The sequence below is a fragment of the Suricata suricatta genome, chromosome 5 (assembly GCF_006229205.1).
Source record: "Suricata suricatta isolate VVHF042 chromosome 5, meerkat_22Aug2017_6uvM2_HiC, whole genome shotgun sequence".
In the NCBI taxonomy this organism is placed as follows: domain Eukaryota; kingdom Metazoa; phylum Chordata; class Mammalia; order Carnivora; family Herpestidae; genus Suricata; species Suricata suricatta.
The window spans coordinates 124,396,956-124,424,504 of record NC_043704.1 but is presented as its reverse complement, the minus strand read 5'-3'; the positions used below and the strand labels follow the sequence as shown (position 1 = coordinate 124,424,504).

At 35.2% G+C, this 27,549-nt stretch overlaps 1 protein-coding gene across 2 annotated transcripts in view; it reads left to right on the top strand.

The window, feature by feature from the left end:
• The window catches only part of PPP2R3A (protein phosphatase 2 regulatory subunit B''alpha), a 166,854-nt gene that overhangs the window by 68,509 nt on the left and 70,796 nt on the right, over positions 1 to 27,549 (top strand). For both annotated transcript variants that reach the window (XM_029940229.1, XM_029940230.1), the window contains exons 5-9: positions 4,821 to 4,895; positions 12,913 to 12,999; positions 16,776 to 16,932; positions 19,711 to 19,759; positions 20,186 to 20,275. In XM_029940229.1, the coding sequence (XP_029796089.1) occupies positions 4,821 to 4,895; positions 12,913 to 12,999; positions 16,776 to 16,932; positions 19,711 to 19,759; positions 20,186 to 20,275 (458 nt within the window). The remainder of the gene's footprint in view (positions 1 to 4,820; positions 4,896 to 12,912; positions 13,000 to 16,775; positions 16,933 to 19,710; positions 19,760 to 20,185; positions 20,276 to 27,549) is intronic.

Genomic DNA, 27,549 nt, shown 5'->3' with positions numbered 1-27,549 from the left:
GATGGAAAATAATTGCATATATTAAAAAATAGTGTTATATTCAAAAAAATAAAAAATAAAGTTACCACAAAAAATAAATAAATAAATAAATAAATAAATAAATAAATAAATGCAGGTCCTAAAGAATATTCTAAATCTCATTTACTATCTGAGATTTGTCTTGGAGCAATACTTCTGAAAGTTTGTTGCTGAAAGGAAACATAATATGAATTCCCACCTTAATGTTAGTTAATAAATAAGGTAGAGAAAAGTGTTAAAAAAAAAAAAAGTAATTCCATCACATGCAACAACATGGATAAACTTTGAGGGCATTATGCTAAGTTAAATAAGACAGTTACAAAAAGACAGATACTGCACTATTTTGCATATTTGAGGTATCTAAAGTAGTCAGGCTCCTAGGAATAAGAATTTCTTGCCAGAGGCTGCAGGGAGGTGGGGGGAGATGCACGGGAGTTGTTGCTGGGTGTAGTTTCAGTCATGCATGATTGGAGTGGGAGGGATCTGTCACACAACAATGGGCAAGTTGACATGACTGTGCTATACATTCAGAAATTGTTGAGAGGATGAATTTTATGTTATGTGAAGGGTTTTGCCACAAAAAGAAAGCTGGCTGGCTATATTAGTATCAGATAATGTTGCTAGGGAAAGATAGAGGGATTAGTTCATCAGGAATGTAACAATTCATCAAGAATATAACAATTAATGAAGACTATACCAAGAATGATAAAGGGATCAATTCATCAAGAATATAACAATTCATAAACAATATAACAGCATGATGAATCTAAATGTTTATGCACCTTACAACAAACCTTCAAAATGCATGAAGCAAAATCTGATAGAACTGCAAGGATACTTTCACAATTATAATTGTAGATTTCCATGTGCTGCTCTCAATAATGAACAAGTTGAGAGAAAATCAATAAGGATATAGAATGCTTGAACAATATTATCAACCAATTTGACCTAATTGACATTTATGTTACTTTTTACCAAACGAGTAGAATACATGTTCCCTTAATTTTTTTTTAATGTTTTATTTATTTTTGAGACAGAGATAGAGCATGAGCGGGGAGGGGTAGAGAGAGAGGGAGACACAGAATCGGAAGAAGGCTCCAGGCTCTGAGCTGTCAGCACAGAGCCCAACACAGGGCTCGAACCCACAAATGTGAGGTTATGACCTGAACCGTAGTCGGAGGCCTAACTGACTGAGCCACCGAGGCACCCCTCATGTTCCTTTAATAGGTACACAGAATATTTACCAAGATAGACCATATTCTGGGCCATAGAACAAACCTCAATAAATTTTAAAAATTTAGTTCATAAACTAAATCATCACAGAAAAAAGGATTTCTTTGATGTTAATAGGATTAATTAGAAATAATAAAAGATCTTTGAAAATTCTTCAAATATTTGATAACTAACACTTTTAAATAACCAGTGAGTCAGAGAAGAAATCAAAAGAAAAATTAAGAAGCATCTTAAACTGAATGAAAATGAAAATGAAAATATAACATGTTAAAGTTTGTGAGATGCTGCTAAAACTATTTAATAAGAGAGTATATTTTTTTTAATAAGAGTTTACAAAGTTTACAGATGACATGATCAGGATACAAAAATCAATTATCTTTCCATATACCAGCAACAAAAATTAAAAATTGAAAATTGAAAAATACGATTTATAATACCACCACAAAATATGATATACTTAGAGATGAATCTGACAAAGGTGTGTAAGACCTGTACATTAAAAACATCAAAACATTGCTGAGAGAAATGAAATAAGGTTTATATAAATGGAGAGAGGTCTTTATGAGTGGGACAACTTGAAATTGTTAAGATGTCAATTCTATGTTAGCTTTGACTCTTAGAACCATATTCAAATACTCTTCCCCTAAGAAATAATGAATTAAAATCAACCTGTACTTACGGGAAAGAAACTCAGAATAAAATAATAAACAGTAGCAGATGAACTAAATTGTATTACAAACACGTCAAAGAGAATAAAGGAAGAATGGGAAAGAACTAGCCTAAGTAATGTTGGAAAACAGTATTTTAATTGGATACTGTAAGACTAACAAAAAGAACTATGCACAAATACTGTTCTCTGTTTAGTAAATTTTTTTCTCAATGGGATATAGGTTGGCAATTCTGTTGAAGTTACAAAACCAAGAGGGAAGATTAGAATGAACCTTGTGATTAGGACCCATTACACAATTGTGTAGTTTTTAGCATATGTAGTAAATATAGAAAGAAATAGAATTGTGTATGCATGGATTTGTATACAGGAGTTAACCCTTTATATGCAGTTTCAGTTATTCAGTTACTGAGTTAACTGCAGTCTAGAAGCAGATGACATAATGTCAGATGGTGAGTAGTGGCCCAAGGCTACGTCAAAGTGCATAAGTTAACCAGCTCATTTCATCTCACCATGAGGCATTTTATCATCTCATATCACAAGTAAAAAGGTGAGTACAGAGAATGAGATATTTTGAGAGAGAAATCACATTCACCTAACTTTTATTACAGTATATTTTTTTAATTGTTTGATTTCATTATTGTTGTTAACCTTTTACTGGGCCTAATTTATAAATTTATCATATGTTTAGGAAAAAACATAGTATATATAGGGTTCACTACTGTTTATAATTTCAGGCAACCATTGGAGTCTTGGAAGATAAGGGGGGCTGCTGTTCATACATATATTCCTAGTTCTTCCTACTAACAGGGTCCAGGAGCAGCAATACCCTCGGGGTAATGAGTATACCTAGCACCCAGACTTCTACATGGTTTTTAAAAATCATTTGCCAATAAAGGAGCCAGGGCTGTTTGGGAAAAAAGATTGACTCCAGGACTGTAACACGGAAAATATAATATGAGCCTGGACCATGTTGTGTTACACGAAAGTGCTTATAAAAGGATGGGGCATGTCAAGAGGACACAGGGGCCAACCTGATACAGTTCCCATTGGGCAGTGCAAATCAACTTGAGCAGAAAATAAATAATGGGAATGTTGGATTATAACCCACAGAGTAAAATAAATACTCATGAGTCTATACTGATATGAACTGAACAAATAAATATGTGGGAGAGGCGGGATAGCTCTTCCTTACAGAAGAATTTCAGTTAATAAATGTAGAAAGGACGAGGGAAATACAAAATAAGCACCACAGTATAAATGTTACAATTAGGTTCCACAAATGACTGCTAAAAATCAGTGGCCAAAAATTTGCAGAGAAACAAGATATTAGCAGAGTCCCAAAGTATCTCTCTCTATAATATTTATTAACTATTAAGGGAAAATACTAATTTTATGATACCAAACCCAGCAGTCACCATTTCAGCCAAGTGTGATCAACATTAACTCTACAAGATATAAGACATATTGACATCATACTCTTGTATGACTGAAAAGGACACAATACCACTTCTGTGGTGTACCTGCTGAAAATGTGTAATCTTAATCTAATCATGAGAAAACACGAGACAAAACCATGTTGAGAGACATTCTACAGAATAATTGACCAGAACTCATTAAGAGTGTCAAAATCATAAAATACAAGACTGAGGAACTGTCAGAGATTGAGAGAAACCAATGAGACACAAGAACTAAATGCAGTGTAAGATCCTGGAACAGAAAAAAACACGAAGGGAAAAGCTGGTAAAATGTAAATAATGTCTGTAGTGTAGTATTGTATCAATGTTCATTTCCTAGTTTTGATCATTATTCTATGGTTTGTAAGCTGTTCCCATTATAGGGAAGCTGGGAGAAGGGCATAGGAAATCTCTACTATTTTTATAACTTTTCCATAGGTCTAAAATTATTTCTAAATAAAAAGTTAAATAGTAAGGTCCATTGCTTTGTGACTTGGTTGGTAGGTATATATAGCTAACCATTCTGAAGAATCAAAGAAAAGTGATATAATTGATGTCTCTCCATTTATAACTAACCAATTAATAGTTTATATCTATGTTGGCATTGCTGTTGCCTATGGGTTTCCAATAAGTTTTCCAGGTTCATTCAAAGTGTTTTAAAATCTAATGAGAAAATAAAAATTGTTGGGGTGCCTGGGTGGTTCAGTCAGTTAAGCATCTGACTTCATCTCAGGTCATGATCTTGCAGTTAATGAGTTCATGCCCCTCCCCCATTTGTGCCCTGTGTCTGTCTGTCTGTCTGTCTGTCTCTCAAAAATAAACATGAAAGGCAAAATGATATTTCAGAGTTTTAAAATTCTAATAGCCTTCCATGAGAACAAGATAGAAAATTTTAAAATAAAACTAAAATCCTAAATTAAAAATACATTTGTCCACATAGTTATTCTGATGGACATTAACTGGCTCATACAATTTAACATAGATTTCAAAATACTTAGCTACATGACTATTTTTTTTTCCTCAGAAATTTCCCATGTCTCTAGGTTGAGAAAGAATCATGGTAGTTGGCTTGTCACTTTTCTGTATAAATTTCTCATAACAACCCCTACCCCAGAATTTGTGTAGTGCGTTTCCCTGACATACCTTGCCATGTTAGAATTATATGCCTCTAAGACATTTGATTCACAAACCACCAAATATAAATTACAATTTTAATGCTTTATTGGTGTATACTACCATACCAAAAAGAACACATAAGTTGTTTATAATAAAATTTGAATTTAATAAAGTGTTAAATTTTAAGTGTGTTCAGTATTCTAAAAATAGCAAATTTGCTCAACTGGCTACTTATTCTACAGGAGGGAAAAATTCTTTTGGTGTTTAGTTTTTTTATTTTGTTTTTTGGTATGTTTGTTAATTTGGTTTGGGTTTTATTTAATCTTTAGGATGTGGTGGATACACACCCTGGCCTCACGTTCCTGAAAGATGCCCCAGAATTCCACTCTCGCTACATCACCACGGTAGGCTGGGTCCTCTTTTGTCTTACTATAACTTTTCAAGTCTCCTTTTTATCATTGTCTACTATCCAGGCTTTCAGATCTTTATGCAAAAAGTAACGTGGATTGTAATGGTTATTTAAAGTGGAAGGAAGGTACAGTAAAATTGAATTTGTGATTAACATTTTCCTTCTTATAAGCACTGAGTGCTTAAGAGGTCTCTTGTATACAAAATTAGAGTAATATATTCATTCTGTCTGGTTGTCTGAGGTACACTTTTGCTTTGTTATTAATATTGATACCCAGTTGATATTTAGCCTTTGCAAATAATACTGAAAAGAAATTTCATCACCCTTTCCCAGAAAAAGATGTGTCTCAAAGTTAGAACCCAAAATGATAATGAGAAATAGCTTACATGTAATTAGAAAACAAATTATATAAGAATTTAACAGAAGGGCATGTGGGTGGCTCAGTCGGTTAAGCCTCCAACTTCGGCCCAGGTCATAATCTCACGTTTGTGGGTTCGAGCCCCGTGTCAGGCTTTGTGCTGACAGCTAGCTCAGAGCCTGGAGCCTGTTGCCAATTCTGTGTCTCCCTCTCTCTGTGCCCCTGCCCGCTCATGCTGTGTCTCTCTCTGTCTCAAAAAATAAATAAACCATTAAAAAAAATTTTTTTTAATTTAACAGAACGTATTGACCACTCATAGGCTGGCATGAATTATGAGTCAGAGCACACAGGCCTGCAATGCACATTGCAACCACATCTTTGCCCAAGCTCCCAGATTATCTTTAGAGGAATTCCAAAGATGAGCCACAGGACAACCCCTCTGTCACAGCCGCACTCAAGCAAGACAGCCCTGTGTCTGGCTCACATCCTCTAATAATATTACAACACAGTCACCTCCGAGGAGAACCATCTCATTCTTAGGGTACTTTTTGTTGGTCATGAATTTCTTGGGTTTTGTCAATTTATAGAATACTACCCTTCTTTTTCTTCTTTAGGAACTTCATTCTTGGCTTTTACGTTGGCTCTCTTCTGTTGTAAAACTTTGAAAGTCTTTTTTGAGCCATAAGGTGTCACTGTCTTCTAAGACTATCTCAGGAGTTATTTTTACCTGTTAACCACACCACTGTACTAAATCCCTGCCAGCACAGGTCACCCTGGGACAATCACCCTTGTTGCTCACTTGGATTATTTACAATTGGCCTCCCTGCTAACACCTTCATGCCCTAAAGTACGGTCCCACAAAGCAGAATAATCCTTTGAAAATGTAAGTCTGATCATGTCACTCATCTGTTCAAACCCTATAGTGATTTCCCATCTCAGAGTAAAAGCCAGTGTCTTTGCCAAGACTCTGTAATCCCTCCCCGCACCCCGCCTGCCCCCGCACACACACACCTTTACAACATCTGCAATCTCATCTCTCCTATTACCCTGCCCCTCCCTTACTGTGCTTTGGCCATACTGGTATCCTGGACAGACCAACTCCACTTCTGCCTCAGGTGCTCTTTTTCTTACCCTTTCCTCTGCCTGAAATACTCTTTCTACAGATTTCTGCATGACTTTGCTCCTTTACTTCCTCCAGCTATGTGCTCAGCTCTTCCCTTATTAGTAAGGCCTTCCCTTAACACCCTCTGCCTTCTTCACCCTTCTTCTCCCTCTGCCCCCGCCCCCATGCTCTCTATTCACTTGTTCTGCTTTAGTTTTCTTCTTGGCTCCTATATCACCTGACATTTAAATTTTAAATTCTCCTCCTCTATGATAGAAACTCCATTAGAGCAAGGAATTCATCTTTATCTTTCGTTACAGAATCTCCAGTACCTAGAAAAAGGACTAGCACATATTAGATATACAGTATTTATTGAGTGAATAAGTGAAATTATGTATGCTTAAGAAGTATACACATTAACTCTGGCTTCAATCCCATATGGAATTATTGGGTTCTGATTGTTGATTGTTGTATAAATCCAGGGCATATTAATAGCATACTTTAAAATCTTAAGAGCTGGAAAGATCTTAAAGATAATCTAGCCCAAACTAGAAAATGCTTTCTACAGAGGAACTTTTTATTGGAATTTATTCTTAGAAAAGATGTTAAATAATAGAACTATAAAATACATATAAACTTTCTCTACACCTAGTTTGATATTTGCTGAAGTATGATCCCTGGATCCATGATGGCCTGTGGTCCCCGCCAGGTTTTATAGCAGCGCAGAGCCTGCTTGGGATTCTCTCTCTCTCCCTCTCTCTCTCTCTCTCTCTCTCTCTCTCTCTCTCTCTCTCTCTCTCTCTCTCTCTCTCTCCTCCCCACTCATGCTTGCTCATTTGCTCTCTCTCTCTCAAAATAAATAAATAAACATTTTTAAATTAAATAAATAAGGAAAATGCATATGAAATATATCACACGAACATCTGGAAGCAATTTTATTAAAGGACTGGTTATCTATTCTTCCTAGTGCCTTTTCTGTTGTGAAATCTGGTCAAATAATGGCATGAAGTCATTGGAACTTGTACCTAAGTTCAGAGTACAGTGAATTTTTCTAGAACAAATGCAAAATAGGTTTTCTAGTATGAAATTAATGAATGTTGTTAATGGCATAAAAGTGAATGAGACATCATTCTCCATCCTGCTTATAGCAAAAACTGATCAGATCATACTCTTTCTAAGATACTTAGAAAGATCAGCCTTGAAATTAAAGACAGACATCTCAGAAAAATCCAAATTAATTTATCATATAACCCTATTGAATGTTATAGAATCTCAGTGGCGTACGATGTAGAACAGTTAGTATACTTTTTGTTTGCACGCCAGAGTTTTCCAGTTGTTTTACTTTGTTTAGTTGGAAGAAACTGCTGACACAAAGTGTGGCTCAAATATTAGCTTATGTTTGGCACCCATATGATGAAGAAAAGTTGGGCAACTTTTCTATTTATCACTGAAAACTTATTTTACAGGAAAAGACTTTTCATTTGTTTAGTTAATTATTTTGCCAGCTGTTTTTAGAAAGAAAGAGCACCAACTATGCATACAGCAGAAAGAACATCACTACTCAAGAGAATGAACCCAAAATTACTCCATATTCTCCTTTATTTCCAGAGACAAGTTGGCATTTGAGAAATAAGTCTCTTGAAACTGAATGAAAATGAAAATTGGAAATACTAGCAAATTATAGCCTTGAGTTTGCAGTTTCACATGCCTTGCAAAGAAACTGCCAGTGAATAAAAGATTCTGCTTATCCTAACTGGCATATGCTGACTTCTGAGGAAAGAGGTACTCACATGAGTTTTTAAAATAAACGATGAGATTCAAAATACTTCTTTGTGACATTGGCACTGGCAGCAAAGACATTTCTCTGGCTTGCTCAGATGATGTCTTAGGGATGTATTCAATGTCTTGATTGGCCTGAAGCCATCACTTCATACCAAAATGCTAGGATTTTAGTTGCTGAGGGCATTAGATTTCCTAAATGACTAAATTGTGCTGGAGACTGCTCATCACTAACAGCTTGACTTTTTCCCCTTGAGAACTTCTCCTCCTGACAGAGAAAGGAAAAAATGTGTATTAGATTTTTTTTAAGTCCGCATTCTGCAGAAGACCATGAAGAAATACATTTCAGAGCAGTATTAACCAGAGCGGATTAGGAGTCTTTCCACCACTTCCTGTCAGGTAGAAGAACCATGCTTCCAGCATTTGAGTCTGTTCATCTGCATTTAGGTTACCTACAGTGAGCAGTCTCTAATTTCTGTGTCTTCATTCAATCCACTTGTCAAAACCTGTCTGATAGGGCCACCAAACACATATTTGCATTCCTGTGACCTATACTTGTAAACTAGAGGTTTCCAGCTCAATAAAGAAACTGACTTAAGAGTCACACTATCAAATTAACTGGAGATCCCTTGGTTTAAAAAAAAAAAACTATCAAATTTTATTCCACTCACTGGTAGTAAACAATTATTCTTACTTAAGAGACTTAAGAGTCACACTATCAAATTAACTGGAGATCCCTTGGTTTAAAAAAAAAATTATCAAATTTTATTCCACTCACTGGTAGTAAACAATTATTCTTACTATTATTAATTTTTAAGTTTTATCTCAATTTAAAATTGAAATTCATTTCATTTTTATTTACCTAAAAATGGTAGAACAAAATGAAAGGGAAAAACAAGGGTAATTGATGTAGAACTGAGCAGCTACATGTTCTTACCACTAGATGGTACCCCTACCTAAATAAGCTAAAATGCTGAGTCAGTAATGTGGAAATGTGCTGATGAAGTGGAGCTACTGAATAGAGAGATTTGGACTATGGAAAAATGGGATCCAGGTACATTTTTTAATACTATTAGACAAATGAGTTAGCAGAGACTAAAAATAGGAAATGCTTAACAGTCAAAACATTTGTGAATTTTTAAAATTCTGTCAAAAAAAGGAATAATAAAATAAGCAAAAATTAATACAGATTAAAACTTTGTAATTTTAAGTGTAACACAGTACCTCCAAAGATAATATAAAATATTTGAATAGTATATAAGTATGAAATTTTGGTAGGAAACTCATACTTTAAGATAAATGTATAATGTTCAACATAGAAAACTTCGGTGTAATAATACATATTGAAATTGACCTGTAGTTGAGAGAGGAGTCATGGAACTATGATCAATGGCATTCTTAATATTTATTTTCATATGTATAATTTCTGTGCTAACAATCCTCCATCTTTTTTATATGAATTTTGCCAAGCTAGTGTTAAGAACACACTGTTGAGTTGGCCACATTTTCTGCCCTGAAGCATCTCAGTCAGATTTTGAATGGTTGGAGCCAATAGAGAAACTAGACACCAGCTAGTCCTAGCCTGACCCTAATGAAGGAATCCAGTCCTGCCAACTTCTGCCTAAATAATTGTGGTGAAAAGAAACCTCACTACTTGACAACCCATTGCTTCATAGGGCCAGTTCTAGGAAACTTACTTATTTTAAAGCATTTTAGTATATGGAGTATCTATCCAGTAGTTTTAGTTGTGCCTTTTGATACAACACAGAACAAGTCAGCTGCTGCTTTCACCTGATAGCCATTCAGATCATGGTCACAGGTACTCTCTAGTCTAATTTTTTCCTCAAGAGTAAAAATTACTAAAATAAATTACAATAATTTTAAATATAGTTACCCTTCTCTGTTTTATGTTTTCTGTACACTTTATATGCCATCTATCTATAAATCGTAACAGTGCGGATTTATATGAAATACTAATTAGAGACCTTTCTTGGGTTGGCATCCATCTGCTATTTACAATGCTGAATAGAGTTATTCAGCTAGCTACAAATCCAACCCATATGTCTCTATCCCAGGTACAACATGAAAGTCTCTGTAACACAACTCTCAAACCTCATTAATTTATCAAACAGTTTTCTAAGGAAGACAGAAAGATAGCCAACAGGTACAGGAAAAGACACTCAGCATCACTAATCATCAAGGAAATGCAAATTGAAAGCACAATGAGATATCACTTCACACCTGTTAGAATGACTAATAACAAAAAGATAAGAAAATTACAAGTATTGGCAAGGATGTAGAGAAAAGGGAACCCTTGTGCACTGTTTGTGGGGATCAGGCCCTATGGAAGACTATATGAAGTTCCTCAAAAAATTAAAGATACAACCATCATATGATCCAACAATTTCACTGTAGGGTATTCATCTGAAGGAAAAAAATATTAAATCAAAAAGACAAATATACCCCATGTTCATTGCAGCATTATTTACAGTAGCCAGAATATGGAAACAACCAAAGTGTCCCTCAGTTGATGGGTAAAGGAAATGAGGTATATATATACAGTTGACCCTTGAACAACATGGGTTTGAACTGCATGGGTCCACTTCTATGCACATATTTTTATAGCACTGTAAATATATTTTCTCTTTCTTACGATTTTCTTAATATTTCCTCTAGCTTTAGTATAAGAATATAGTATACAGTACATATACAATGTACAAAATACATGTTGATCAGCTGTTTATGTTATTCGTAAGGCTTCCAGTCAACGGTAAGCTATTAGTAGTTAAGTGTGGGGGTACTCAAAAGGTATATGTGGATTTGTGACTGCACACATGGCCAAGATTGGCACCCTTAACCCATGAAATCTTCCCATCTGCAACAACACAGATTGACTTTGAAAATATTATGCTAAAAGAAAGAAGTCAGAGACAAGTACTGTATGATCTCTCTCATATGTGGAATCTAAGAAAAACACCAAAAGAAAAAAAAAAACCCAAAGTAAAACTCAGGAAACAGATTTGTGGTTCCCAAAGGCAGGGGGTAGGTGGGTCAAAATGGGTGAAGAGAGAGTCAAAAGATACAAACTTCCAGCTATAAAGTAAGTAATAAGTCTTGGGGACGTAAAGTATAGCATGATGACTATAACTAATACTATATATACTATATATAGTTCATATCAGCTCAAAAATACAAATATATTGCATATTTGAAAGTTGCTAAGAGAGTAAATCTTAAGAGTTCTCACCATAAGAAAAAAATTCTGTATGTATGTATGGTGATCATTTGGCAGTATGTAAATATACCTAATCATATATGCCTGAAACTAAGGTATGTCAGTTATTCCTCAAATAAAAAATATATCAAGCAATTATTAGCTATCTTATATATGCAGAACACCATTATCAGGCACTGGGATGTAAGTCAAGAAAGACCTGGTATCTTGGAATTTGGAGGTGATAATGGTCAGGTACACCAGTGTGTTTAGAATACAACCACAGTGAACTAAAAGAGACCCACGTTGACAATTGGAACATAGAAGACAGAGCTCTACCCTAGTCCCTTTTCTGGGGCTTCCTGTGGAGTTGGCAAGTTAAGTAGATTCTGAAGGGTCAGGAGTTGGCACTGATAGCAGTGGTAGGATGACGAAAACTGGGCAGCAGAAATCTGGGCTTTCATTCTGAGGCTGCTATTTCCCTGCTTTGTTCGAGAATCACTCTCCTTGCTAACGAATCCAGGAGGGGAATGGTGGTGTCCTCCCCCATTGCATTAGGCCTCCTTGGGTAGATGTCCAAATATCTTCCTCTTTTGTTCTTCTTGCACCAAATAACTTTTTAAAAGGATCTAATCTCTTCCATGTTAAAACCACCAAGGAAGGATACAGGATTTCTATTTTATTTGACAATCAGAATCAAAGGCAAAGTGTCAAAAACTACCCAAATTGCTCTTACCACTTTTTTTCCCCTGAGGGGGAAAAAAAACTGGCTGGTCAAGGGGAAATTAAATGGGTGGGCATAACCCCAGGTAAAATTATTAAGAGTACACTGTGGCATCCTCCCTCCAAGATGGCAGCCTTGTCTTCTTTCTCCAGTCCTCCCCTACACAACACTCAGGTCGTCAATCTCAATCACAGTTGCTACCCATTCTTTCCTCTCTCATCCTGTCCACGGTCGTCTCCAGAATTTCACATCTATTGTTAAGCTCTTCAAAACCCTGCTAATAATAGAATTGTTCATGCCCAAGCATGGATTCAGTAGGAGTTATCCCAGATGTTCTTAAGTTTCCAGAGAACCTGGAAGACTAGAAGTCTTTAAGGTTCCAATGAATAAGGCTAAAATAACCAGAATAATGCTCTCTTAAATCAGACTATGTTGGGAGCCATTCTTCTGACCCACCAATTGTTAAGCCAAACCAGTGTGTATTTCCTACCTCATTTGCCTTCCCAAAACATCCAGCCCAATAAGCACTGCTTAATTCAGGCATCATTGTATAAGATGCAAGGTAAATAAAGTGACATGAAGGCAGCTGGGAAATGCAGATTTATAAGCAAAGAATATCTTTTTATTCTTGGAATTATAGGGGCAGATGCAAATTACATGGTTATAGTTTTTAAAATACAATGTTAATTTTTATTAGACATTACACTTGACATAATCAGAAAACCAAAACATAGCTTTTTGTTCATAAGATGTTCATACATTCATAAGATGGCTTTTGGTAAAGTAATAGTTATCTTCAATTTTTTAATTTGGTTTGTTTTCCTTTTCAAATCAGGTTATTCAGAGAATATTCTACACAGTCAACAGATCTTGGAGTGGAAAAATAACTTCGACAGAGATAAGAAAAAGCAACTTTTTGCAAGTAGGTCTCTCACTGGAATTCATATATAAAAAGTAATTAAGAGGAGCCTGGGTGACTCAGTCAGTTAAGCATCCAAGTCCTGATATTGGCTCAGGTCATGATCTCACAGTAGTGGAATTGAGCCCTGTGTTGAGCTCTGCACTGAGCACGGAGCTTGCTTGGGCTTCTCTCTCTCTCCCCCTCTACCCTTTCCCCACTTGTTCACACACACACGCACTCTTGCTCTCTCAAAATAAATAAACCTTAAAAAAAAGAGCAATTTAAATAATACTATTAGTTCATTTAACAAATCTTTAAGTGCTTACTACATGCAAAGCACTTTTGCTACTTTCAGTCATTAAGTGTTTTTCAGATAACCTGGGATATTTGGGGGTAAACAAATAACCAGGGACTTCTGTATCAAGGCATGTGGAGTAAAGGAAAAGCACACAGTCACACCTGAGGAAAATTTCCATAGAAATGGATAACAAATATGCATAGAAGGCCTCACAGAAGGACTGACATGTGATCTTAACCTTGGAGGATATGGAGAGTTTATCAAAATAAAAAATTAGAAGAGGATTCCAGATAGAGGAGACTGTATATAAGCAAAGGCCTATAAGAATGAAAGTGTCTGAAGTCTAGAATGAACAGTCTAAGGTAGCCAGTGCTCTGCAGAGAGTGACTAGTGATGCAGCCTGACAGGCTGGATTAGGAAAGGCCTTGCAAAAGGAATAGAGGGATTTCAGTATGATCCTTTTGGCAATGATTCTTTATCCAGCTCCTACTGGAGTGGAGAAAAATATTAAAAATTCCTTTTAAGAAAAAATACATTTCATTCAATTATTTTATTTATTTTACCTAATAAGAAAGTGTTGACCACTAGTGGGAGCCTTTTACCGAGGCTGATTTACTGAGGCTTCATGTCTGATTGTTGAAGCTTCTATTAACCTAAAGAAAGCATTGTTCATAGTTGAAAGGAAATACATTATTTTCAATGAATCACACTAAATAAGCTTAGGGTAATATCACCTTATGTACTCTTTATTTTTCTCTGTCTTCGTCTAAGACAGACAAAGTAATGAAGACTTGGTAAAACGAGCAGCCCATATTACATATACACACCTAAATTCTAAAATGAATAGTAATCTTCACCGTCATTGTTAATATTTATTAAACACCTGGTACCTGCCTCTCTCCGCAGGTAATATGGGATGGGTCGAGATGGCAGTCATTCCGTAAAAGAGGCTTTACGCCTTGAGAATGATGATAATCCCTCACATTCCCGAAGCACATTAGAGTTTATCATTTCCAGCATTATTATACTACATATTTTTTTTAACTGATGATAAAATTTGAGGCTCAGGTATGGTTGGATGACAGGTAAGATCACACAGCGAGTAAGCTGGCTGAATTGGAAACAGAACTCAAGTATTCTTCCTAGAATATGGTTTAATTCTTCCCGCTCTCCCCTTCTCCATCCTTACTCTGCCTATTAGTGCATTATTCATGCATGTATGCTCATAATGTGTATGCTCATGAAGCATTCAGGCACATGACATATCTAGAATAATCAGAAGTCACTATCTCTTCACCCTGCCATTTCATTCCTGTTCCTAGACAGAACCGACATTATCTGTGGTTTTATTCCCTTGTGTGTTTACATGAAGTATATAGTTTTATTGTGTATGGCTACTTTTTTTTAGTTTTTCCAATATATGAGATCATTCTGTTAATTTTTTTTCCACTAACAGTATATCTTGACATTCTTTTCATTTCCATTCATATAAATCTGTCTCATTCTTGTGATTCTTCTGCATAATCAATGGTATGGCTCTACTGTAACTGATTCCATACTCCCCTTTAGAAGATGTTGAAGTCATTTTCATATTTTTCCTTTGGAAAGATGCAGTGAACATCCTTGTACTTTCCTCCTATTAAGAATATATCTAGAATAGGGGCACCTGAGTGGCTTAGTCGGTTAAGCATCCAACTTTGGCTCAGATCATGATCTCATGGTTCCTGGGTTTGAGACCCACATTGGACTCTGTGCTGACAGCTCAGAGACTGGAGCCTGTTTCGGATTCTGTGTCTCCCTCTTTCTCTGCCCCTCCCCCGCTCAATGTCTCTCTCTCTCTCTCTCTCTCTCTCTCTCTCTCTCTCTCTCTCTCTCTCACTCTCTCTCACTCTCTCTCACTCTCTCAAAAATAAATAAACATTTAAAAAAATTTTTTAAGGATTTTTCTAGAATAGACTAATGGAGGGGAAATCCTGAATCAAATGGTATGTGCATTTTCAGTCTGATACGTCCTGCCCAAAACCTGTACTAGTTTATACTTACATTTTCACCAACAGAAGACTTTTTCATTTTATGACAATCCAATAGGCTAAAATGAGAGCTGCTTCTCAAGATTTGTTTTATTGTACATATTTTGCTTTATACACGTTAAAGAACATTTTACAAAATACAAGACATGTTTGGGGGAAAAAATACTATTTTATCACCCTAATAGAACTAATAATATTTTTGTCTGTGTTTTTCTAGTCTCATATATGTGTGTGGATTAAATGGATTTTACATAGTTCTTAGTGTGTATAATTTTATATTCCATTTTTGCCTTTACCATGTAATGGTTTTCCTTTGTTTCTGTGTAGACTTTATAATTTTTACTGGCAGCAGAATCTTCCATTAAGTAGTTTTACTCTCATAATTTATGTTCTCAACTTTTCAAGGCATATTGGTTTCCCAGTATTTACATTTTGGAACATAATTTTTAATTGAAGTAATTTATTTGCATTATGAAATAGTTATATTTGTTCCTTATAATGTTTTTCATCTTGAATTCCACTTTATTTTCTAATAATTTTAACACTTTTTGTTGTTAAGATGTAGCTAATGTATATTTGTCTCTTTTTTTAACCTTCCTTTTAATTTTTATTTTAGACTTATCTCTTATGGATAGCATATATCTAGATCTATTTTTACGGGGGGGTGGTTTTTATACACAATCTGAAAGTAATTTATATGGAGACTCAATTCATTTATATTTTTTGTGATTGTAGATATATCTGATCTGACTTCTGCCATCTCATTTTGTTTTTTTCTATTTCCTAAGTTTCCTTGTAATTTCTTATATTTTTCTGAATCTTTAATTTCTGAAAACGTCTCTGTTTATCTGCCCACTTAGAATTGCAAGAAGCCTATTCAGCATTATTGTTTCTGGTATTTTCCATGGGGGCACCCAGTGAGTCAGGGGAGACCCGGGTTTGCTTCCAGCTCAGGGCCCTGCCGCTCCACCCCCTGCCTTCCACGCCAGGCCACCGCGCACCATCAGCACAGCGCTAGTCATAAGTCACCTTTATAGTAAACCTGATCTCATTACAAAACCAAACCCTGTATATAGATTTTCACTCTACGTAATAGATGCCCAGTCTTTATAATTTTGGAAAGTTAAAAGCAATGTCAGCTTATGACCATCTAATTCAGCCTCTTGTCTGTTCTGGTTTGGTAGTTTGGGGACCTCTGACGGGATGCAGTCTCCTTGGTAACAGTCCTTCCCTTTCCCTGCTTTTAAATCCTTCACAGCATCTAACCCTTTGCTAAGCATAATATAGAGCTTATAAATGCTTATAGATTGGTCGGTTGATTAAAGGTAGGATGAGGTTGCCTTTTATAGTTCCTGGTTTAGTACCAAAACAAAAATTTTAATTAAATTTAAAATAAAACTTTATAATGGCCAAAGCTGGTTTTCATAATTTTAAAATAAATTAATCCTTTTCTTCATACTCTATTTCAGACTCTAGCCCTTTTGGAAGAAGAGGAAGATATAAACCAAATCACAGATTACTTCTCCTATGAACATTTCTATGTTATTTATTGTAAATTCTGGGAGCTAGATAGTGATCATGACCTCTACATCAGCCAAGACGATTTATCTCGATACAATGACCAGGGTGAGTGTTTTATGGTTGGTAAGACTTAACTATTTGGAAGAAGGCAAGAGTTGTATGAATTGTTACACAAATGGGAAATTCCCATTTCTTAAATTCTTTATCTAATCGAGTCCTTTTATTTATTTATTTATTTATTTATTTATTTATTTATGAGAGTGAGTGGGGGAGGTACCAAGAGGGAGGGGACAGAAGATCTGAAGCAGGCTCCACACTGCTCAGTGTGGGGCTCAATGTGGGGCTCGAACTCACAAACCATGAGATCACAGCCTGAGACAAATTCTGACACTCAACCAAGTGAGCCACCCAGGTGCCCCATCAAGTCCTCTTTAAAGAGCCAAGGATTTTTAAGTGGGAATGAGTGAAGGTATCACTTTTTCATTTAGAAGGTAGGTGTAGGAGAAGAGACTTAAGTAAGCAGTTAGAGTCTTTGTTTTGATTAATTGATGAGTCTTTAGAGTATTTTAGTTTAGTTTTTGAGAGAGTGCGTGCGCGTGCGGGAGAGCGAGCTCGAGCAGGGGAGAGGCAGAGTGAAGGGAGAGAGCTAATTCCAAGCAGACTCTGCCCTGTCAGCACAGAGCCCCATGTGGGACTCAAACTCAGGAGACTGAGATTATGACCTGAGCCAAAATCAAGAGTCAGATGCGTAACCAACTGAGCCACCCAGGCACTCTGTGATGTTTATTTTCTTGTGATGAGTTGAACTAGATCCACTCCTGTGTAGAGTTTATTTGAAAGAGAATATATATACACCTTACAAATTTCTTATTTTACAGTATTTATAAACAGACAAGGATAAAAATGTTTTCAGTTTGCCAGTGTTTTCAAGGACCTATAAAAAAGTTAGTTTTTGGAATTTAGATCCAGAATAGGTACTTTCTCTGCAGATAAATTTTGTGTGCTTTCTTTTATCAGAACACAAAAATATTAATATCACATGATATTACTCCTTTTGTTTCATTTTTACCAGTGAGTAAGCTTACAATCTATTATCTGCAAATATTCTTCCTCAAGCACCAAAATACATTGACTCATTCTTTTTTCACAGGATTGTCCCTGTTCTATTCTTTATTGTCTTCTCAGGCACTGCTATTTTAAATCAGGCTTTAGCCTTTTAGGTGTACCAGAGCACAAATCTTAAATACATTGAATTTCACTTCTGTTATTTGGTATCTCTGTGATTAATGGTTTAGATATTAAGAAAAGTTTTATTCTATGTGATATCAAGTTTCATAGAACTTTCCATATATAAAAAAGCATCCTTCTCTATTCACAGGTGCCAACCAGGTATCAAGAGAAAATACTCAGATGTACTTACTGATGAACAAGTGTTTTAGTACTATACCTCCCTTCTTTAAATAGTCATAACCTTGCTGTCACCAGAATAGCATAAAGATGGAGATATTCACAGGTGTATCCGGTCAGCTTTATTAGCTGTGCATCTTCTAATCACTAGTGGTCAGATCATCTATGTAACATGAGGTCATGCAGAATCTTATGGGTTCTAAAGCACTCTTTCCAGCTGATACAACCATAAGTCTCATTAAGTTCCAAAATATTGGATATATACTATACATAAAGCAATTCAGTAGAGGCATATTAAAGTGATGATGTCCAGAAAAGTAGGCATCTAAGCCTGCATGATGAAGGGGTCACTGAAACTACATAATTGCCAATCCACTAACCTACCCTAAATGGGACAACATGATCTTCAATTTAGGGTAAACCTTCCAAATTTAAAAAAGACTTTACCTTTGGAATTAAATATCTGTGCCTTTCCTATACAGCCCTCTGTTTGTCTGTATAGTACAAATTATTAACCCCATAAACCAATATTCAACAAAGTCTGGAGGGCCCTTATATAAGCTTTGTGGCCAGGCAAGGGTATACTGACACCCATATTCCCAACACTCTTCAGCCAAATTTTGTGAGTAGGTTGACTGTACCTAACTCTGTGCAGAATAATTAGATGCTGATAGCTACTAACTGTCTAATGACTTCATCACTTATTTGAAAATTTTAGTGTATGTGCCATTTCCTGGGGCACTTCTTAAAAGAACAGATTCTTTCCTCATCAAATCCTTAGGTCTGAGGTCTGGTGACATAGCCTTTTGGTAAAACTAAAGGCTTTGGTTATTTTGAACCAAAGATACTGTTGCTGAGGTACATTGCTATACATTCTCTGGGATCTACCATCAAAAGCAACATACTATATTAAGATAAAATTGTCTTTCTGAATAAACCTTACTGGTGGAATTTCTAAAAATTATATGTTACGTCCTGGACTTTTATGGAATAAAAATATAAGAAAAGTATGTTTATGGTATATTTAGATATCTTTTATAAAATTCTCCATTGTTTTCCTCTAAGTCCTTTATCTTTAGGAGCTGCCAATCATTTCCCCTTAAATTTAATGTTAGGATAAAATTTATTTTGTTTTAGAGGAAAACTGTCTTGGATAGAGGATCAATACAGATTCTATACATTTTTGTCTTAGTTGTCAGGATGTTCAGAACTAACTTGATGCTCAACTATATTACTACATCACAGCTGTCAGGCATAATCATTTGCCTGTTTGGTTTTTTTTAATGATTGATTATGCCACCTCACATTCTTACTTTCAAAAATACAAATTATAATAAGTAAAAATTTAAATACTCATATTCTCATTATGGAAGATTATTATGTTTTAGCTTATAGCTACTGAAAATAAATATGCCAAAAATACTGCCTTTATAGAACATGTTCCTAACTAGCTTGTACTTTCTTGTTTACATTTAGCTTCGTCAAACAGAATTGTTGAAAGGATATTCTCTGGGGCGGTAACAAGGTAAGAAAAACCATCTGAGTTTAACAGTGAATTACGGGTAATCCTTTAGCAATCTCATTTTAGCACAGCTTCATGGCTTCACACAAGACAGCAGTGATTCTTTTGTATATGGACATCAGTCCTTTACCTAAATATAGGTAAAAGTATTTGATCCTGCTGATTATTTGCATTCAGGTTAGAAACCAGACTTCTTTCTTCATACCTGCAAATGTCTTCTGGTTTCACCCTTCTAGGCCTTTGAAAACAGGATGGGTTTTGTAACCTTTGTAAGATTTCCAACCTTCTGTTTATTTAAATTTTAGTTATAGCCTTCTAATATTTTTAACTTAATTTCCAAAGAAGGTGTTGCTTTATTTCTTAGACTGTCATCCTACTAAATTTATCTGAGTAATTGCTCAGAAAACTTTATAATGATGTTTTCTTCAGGGGAAAAACAGTACAGAAAGAGGGAAGAATGAGCTATGCAGATTTTGTTTGGTTTTTGATCTCTGAGGAAGACAAAAGGAATCCAACCAGGTATGACTTCTTATATTCCTTTTCAGTAACAATTAACACTTGAACAAAGCTTGAAAAATTGATGATGCATTTCCAGTGTATGCCGTCCTGACCTAGGGGTACAAGATGGATTAGACTTAGTCACTGCCCTTTCAGACTGAATCCATCCATAGTCATAAAATATCAAGGCAAATGTTTTTACCCCCAGAAACAAAGGTAAAGTGACATGTGAGCTGGCTAAGTAGGACTTAACTTTATACTTTGTACAGAATGTAGGAATGTATACTGTGAATTTTTATTGTTTTATGATCTTAATTGGTTCAGTAGTAAATTGGAGAGAGAAATAAGAGCAAATTGTGAGTGACTAGTATAGACAAATTAGAATCATCTCTCCCTTTCCTTGGCACTCTCAAGCATACCTTGATTTGTAGCTGTGAATTTACACGTTTCTTGCCATTATTCCCTTGTTTAAGCCAAAATTCTAGGTCCCTCTCTTCTTTTTATTCCCAATTTGTGTGACACAATACCCAATACATAGTTTGTGCTTAGTACCAAGGGAGGGAGAAGCTACAGTTTTTGGTGCTCTTTGCTAGTATAACTGACTCACCTGTGTGCATATTGGGTGAAGTCTTTATCTAAATAGTGGATATATGGTTTAGATCTCAGTGAAGTAGTGGGGCACCTGGGTGGCTCAGTGGGTTAAGCATCAGACTTGTGCTCAGGTCATGATTTCATGGTTTGTGAGTTTGAGCCCCACGACAGGCTCTGTACTGACAACTCAGAGTCTGGAGCCTGTTTCAGATTCTGAGTCTCCCTCTCTGTCCCTCCCCTGCTTGTGCTCTGTCTCTGTCTCTCTCTCTCTCAAAAGTAGTAAACATTTTTAAAAAATGTTTCTTAATTCAATGAAGTAGAAATCTAAGCTATTTCTTGGAAGCCTATTAGATTATTTTTAAATACCTTTGTTTTCCATTTCAAACAATAATCTGTTGTCCATTAGAGACAATTTAGAAAACATGGATAAACAGAAGAAAATAAATTTTAGTTCTAACACTCAGAGTTAGACACTGTTAAAAAAAAGTTGGTATATATTGTACCATCTTTTTCATATATTTTTACATACTTGTTAGACATTTAGATTAGCTCCATTGGATTAAGTCTTAAGTACCATACACTCCAAAATTTTTATGGATTGCTTGCCAAAACAGCTGCAGCTAAATAGTTGTAACACTCTCTACTTTTTTCATTAAAATAAATTTTCCAAGGAGTACCTGGATGGCTCATTCAGTTGAACATTCCACTTTTGATTTCAGCTCAGGTCATCATCTCAGGGTTGTGGGACTGAGCCCCTCATTGGGGTCCATACTGATTATGGAACCTGCTTGAGATTTCTCTCTCTCTCTCTCTCTCTCTCTCTCTCTCCCTCCCTCCCTCCCTCCCTCCCCCTCTGCCCTTCTCCCCCACTCGTGCTTTCTCTCTCTAAAATAAAATGTATAAGTTTTTTAAAAATAAGTAAGTAAATAAATAGATAAATATTCCCAAAATGGAATTGTTAGGTTTAGGGTTATATATGTATTTAAGGTAATTTATAAAAATTAAGTTGCTCTTTAGAAAAATTTTATCATTTTATACCTTTATCAGTAAGATACTGAACATATTACTAACACTAGGTATTTTCCTCCTAAAAATAATTTCCAATTTGATAAGTTAAAAATTATTTATATTGCATTTCTGTGATTACTAGTGAGGCTGAAATTTTTTCATATCACCCAGCCGTTTTTGTTTCATTATAGACAACTTGCCTTTTTATGTCTTTTGCTCATTTCTGTGGATTTGTTAAGTTTATTTTACCACAAATACAAAATATATTAGAGTTTTTATATTTAATATTGAAAATATTAAAACATATAATATAAAAATATCTAAAATACATATATTCAAAAACCTTAGTATGAAATTCGTTCATATTTCCATGACCTGAATTTAATATTTGTACATATCCTTCCACTCCTCCGCCTCCCTTTTTTCTCTCCCCACTCTTTCGCCTCCTCTCTGTTTCTCCGTGCACCACAAGATGTACTATGCTAAATGGCATCATATTATATAGATTTGTGACACACTTTTTCACATAACAGTATATTTCCATGCCAGTAAGTATGCATGTTTATAATTTATCATTAATGCATTATTTTGAAAGCTTGGGTTGTTTAAATTAGATCACCTAAATTTCTGAAGATTTGAAGGCTATTCTTTTTTCTAAGTCTTGACTTTTCAGTAACCCTCTCAGCAATCTTTTATCTTTCATATTTCTTCACTTATGAAAAAGCTTTTCTTAAATAATTCTCATCCATATTTTCCTCTTTCTGGAACCTTATTAGTCCATAGGACAGATGAAGAGAACTAGAAATGGTAATGAAAAAGATTAATAGAACAAACCATGAATATATAGTTGTTCTTTTCTCAGCTTCTTTAAAAAACATAAGTTACATAAAGTAATAATTAGACCAGTGTAGTTTTGGGTTTATAATATATATAGATGTAATATGTATAAAAAAATAGCACAAAAAAAAGAAGGAAGAGAATTATATAGGAGTAACATTTTAGTATCTCACTGGAACTAAGTACAAATCTGAAGTAGATTCTAAGAAGATAAAAATGTATATGCCAAGCCCTTACAGCAGCCACTAGAAAATTAACTAAAAAATGTATAGTGAAAAATGTAAGTAAAAGAGTTAGAATGTTACACTTAGAAAATATTCACTTAATGTAAAAGAAAGCAGGAAGGAGAAATAGAAAAAATGCCACGCAGATAGAAAACAAAAAGTAAAATGACAGACATAATTCCAGCTATATCAATAATAAATTTATAAATGTGAATGGATTAAATATTCTATCAAAAAGAGATTTTCGGACTGGATTTAAAAAACCAATATAGGGGCATCTGGGTGGCTTAGTCGGTTAAGCATCCAGCTTCGGCTCAGGTCATGATCTCACTGTTCGTGAGTTCGAGCGCCATGTTGGGCTCTGTGCTGACCGCTAGCTCAGAGCCTGGAGCCTGCTTCAGATTCTGTGTCTCTGTCTCTCTCTGACCCTCTCTGGCTTGTGCTATCTCTCTCTGTCTCTCAAAAATAAAAAACATAAAATTAAAAACCAATATACAATTATATGCCATCTATATGAGACACAGATTTAAAGATACAAAAGTGAGAAAAAAGGAAAAGGAAGTATAAAGCTATGTCATGTAAACAACAACCATAAGAAACTTAGAGTGGCTTTATAAATATCAGAGAATGTAGACTTTAATACAAAAAGAGTTACTAGAAACAAAGAAGGACATTTTATATGATAAAAGGGTAGGTCCAACAGGAAGATACTACAATTAGAAACATATATGCACCTTACAACATTGAAGCCTAAAATACGTGAAACAAAACTGACAGAATTGAAATAAACAATTCAACAATAGTATCTGAAGACCTCAATACCCCGCTTTCAGTGATAGGTAAACAATTAGGAGGAAGATAAACAAGGAGATAGAAGTCATGAACAACACTACAACAAAACTATAAACCAAATAGACCTAACAGAATCTATAGAATACTCTACCTAAGAATAATAGAAAATATATTCTTCTCAAGTACACATGGAATATTCTCCAGGATAGAACATATGACAGGCCATAAAACAGCCTCAAATAAATATAAAAAGAAGTAAAATCATACAAATCATTATCTCTGATTATAATGGAATAAAATTAACAATAAGCTATAGGTATTTGGAAATGTCTCAAATCAATATCCTAACTTTCTACTTCAAAGACACTGGGGGAAAAAGGAGCAAATTAAGCATAGCAAACACAAAGAAGGAAAGAAGAAAGATGGAAGTGGATGAATTAAATAGAGAATAGAAAAACGATAAAGAAAACCAATGGAACCAAAAGTCAAGATTTTTTTAAAAGAATTAATAAGGCCTTAGCTACAGGACACCTGGGTGGCTCAGTCAATTAGGCATCTCAGCCCAGGTCTTGATCTGAGGTTTGTGGGTTCAAACCCCACATTGGGCTCCAGGCTGGGCATGAAGCCTCCTTTATAAATGAATGAATGAAACCTTAGTACACTGATTAAGAAAAAAAGAGGCAACATTCAGATTATTAAGGTCAGAAAAAAAGAGGTAACATGAATGCTGACCTTAGTAGAATAAAAAGGAATGTCATACACATATATATAACAACTTTATATTAACAAATTAGATAACTTAGACAAAATGGGCAAATTCCTGGAGAGACACAACTGCTAAACTGGGTCAAGATGAAATAACTCTGACTAGGAAAAATAATCTCAGGCTGAGATGACTTCACTGGAAAATGATACCACAACTTTTTAGAAACAAAATAAATGAGCAAAGAGAGGGGGAGAGAGAGAGAGAGGCAAACTGAGAAACAGACTTTTTTTTAAATGTTTATTTAGTTTGAGAGAGACAGAGACAGAATGCTAGTGGGGAAGGGGCAGAGAGAGACTAAGACACAGAATCTGAAGCAGGTTCCAGACTTTCAGCTGTCAGCACCGACCCAGACGTGGGGCTCAAACTCATGAACCATGAGATCATGACCTGAGCTGAAGACAGACACTTAACTGACTGAGCCACCCAGGCGCCCACGGACTCTTAACTATAGAGAACAAATTAATGGTAACTGGAGGGGAGGTGGGTGGGGGGAAAGGGTTAAACAGGTGATGGGGATTAAGGAATGCACTTGTGATGAGCATGGGGTGTTGTATGTTAAGTGATGAATCACTAAATTCTATTCCTAAAAATAAAATAAAAGTAACAGTTCTTTACAAACTCTTCCAAAAAATAAAAGAATAAGGAACACTTCCGGATATATTCTATACGGCCAATATTACCCAGATTCCAAAACCAGACAAAATGCAAACTTGGTTTCCGTTCTAAAAGTCAAACAATATAATATATTAATAAAACAAAGGATAAAAACCACATGATCATCCGAGTAGTTTCAGAGAAAAGCAGTTGAAAAAGCCCAGCACCTCTAATTGGTTTAAAAAAAAAAAAAAGCTATGAATGGAAGTGAATTCCTTTGACCTGGTACAGGATATCTAAGAACAACCCAAAGCTAACAACTAGTGAATGGTGAAAGATTGAAATCTATTTCCTATGATCAGAGAAATAACAAGAATGTCTGTTCTTTCAATGTTGTGCTGAAGGTTCTAGCCAAGACTATTAGGCAAGCTAATGAAATAAAAAGCAGCCAAATTGGAAAGGAAAGAGGAAAACTATCTCTATTTGAATGTAGTTTATACATGAAATCCCAAAAAATCAACTAAAAAACTATTAGAGGGGCACATGGGTGGCTCAGTTAGTTAATGTCCGACTTCAGCTCAGGTCATGATCTTACGGCTCATAAGAGCCTGGAACTTGCTTCGGATTCTTTGTCTCCCTCTCTCTGCCCCTCCCCTGCTCGTGCTTGCGCTCGCTCGCTCGCTCTCTCTCTCTCTCTCTCTCAAAAATAAACATTAAAAAAAAAACTTTTAGAACTCAGTAAAGGTTAAATAAGGTTGCAGGATATAGCATCAACTTATAAAAAATCAATTATATTTCTGTGCACTAACAAAACAAAAATTAATTAAGGAAATAATTCCACTTATAATAGCAAAGAGAATAAAATACCTAGAAACAAATTTGACAAAAGCATAAAACTTTTACTATGAGAACTATAAAACATTGTTGAAAGAAATTAAGGGAAATCTAAATGAAATGAAGGCATCCCATGTTCATGAATCACAAAGTTTAAAATTGTTAGAATGGCAGTACATCACAAATAGATTTGTTAATTCAAAGCCAATTTCTAACAAAATCCCAGCTACTTTTTGTTATTTGTTGTAGAAAAGAAAATGCTGAATCTTGAATTCATACAGAACTACAAAGGGATCAGAATAACCAGAGCAGTCTTGAGAAAGAACAAAAGCATAGGACTCATACTTACCAATTTCAAAATAGACAAAGCTAAAGTAAAGAAGACAATGCAATACTGGTATAAAGACTGGCATGTAGATAAAGAGTTAGAATTAAGAGTCCAGAAATAAATCCTCACATTTATGGCTAGTTGATTTTTAACAAGGATGCCAAGATAATTCTAATAAGGAAAAAAATAGTCTTCTAAGAAATGGTGTTGGGAGTTGGATATCTACATACAAAAGAATAAATATGAACCCTCCCTAACATCATACACAAAAATTAGCTCAAGTAGATAACAGATCTAAATGTGAGAACTAAAACTATAAAACCTCAGAAGAAAATATGAGTAAATTTTTGTGATCATGGTTTCTTAGATATGACATCAAAAGCACAAATAGAAGAAGAAATAGATGAATTGGACTTGAAAAAAATTAAAATCTTTCATGCTTCAAAAGACAGCATCAAGAAAGCAAGAAGACAACCACAGCATGGAAGAAAATACTTGTAGATGATATATCTGACAAATGACTTGTATCTAGAATATATAAAAAAAATACACTCAATAATAAAAAGATTCATCTAAAAAGGAGCAAAAGAATTAAATAGATATTTCTCCAATGAAGGTATATACATGTACAATAAGCCTGTAATGAGATTCTTGCTATCATTAATCAGGGAAGTACAAATGAAAACCATAATGAGATACCACGTCACATCCACTAGGACAGCTATAATGAACAAGTGTTGACAAGAACGTAGAAAAATCAGAACCTTCATATGCTGCTATTGGTAATGGAAAAGGCTGCAGCCACTATGGAAAACACTGTGACAGCTCCTCCAAGAGATAAACATAGGGTTACCATATGACCCATCATTTCTACTCCTAGGAAGATCAAGAGAAATGAAAACTTTCACACAGAAACTTGTACACCCGTATTCAGAGCAGCACTATTAATACCCAGAAGAGGGGGACTTGGGTGGCTCAGGCAGTTAGGCAGTCCCTATTGGTTTCGGCTCAGGTCATGATCTTGTGTTTAGTGAGTTGGAGCCTCCCTTTGGGCTCTCTGCTAAGGGTGTAGAGCTTTCTTGGGATTCTCTCTGTTCCTCTCAGTCTGCCCCTACCCCACTCACTCTCTCCCTAAAAAATAAACAAACATTAATATAATAGCCAAAAGATAGGAACAGCCCAAGTATGCATCAGCTAATGAATGGATAAACAATTATAATATATCCATATAATGAAATATTATCTGGCAGATGAAAAAATTAAGTACTGATGCATATAAAACATAGTTGAATCTTGAAAACTTGCAAATTAAAAGCCAACA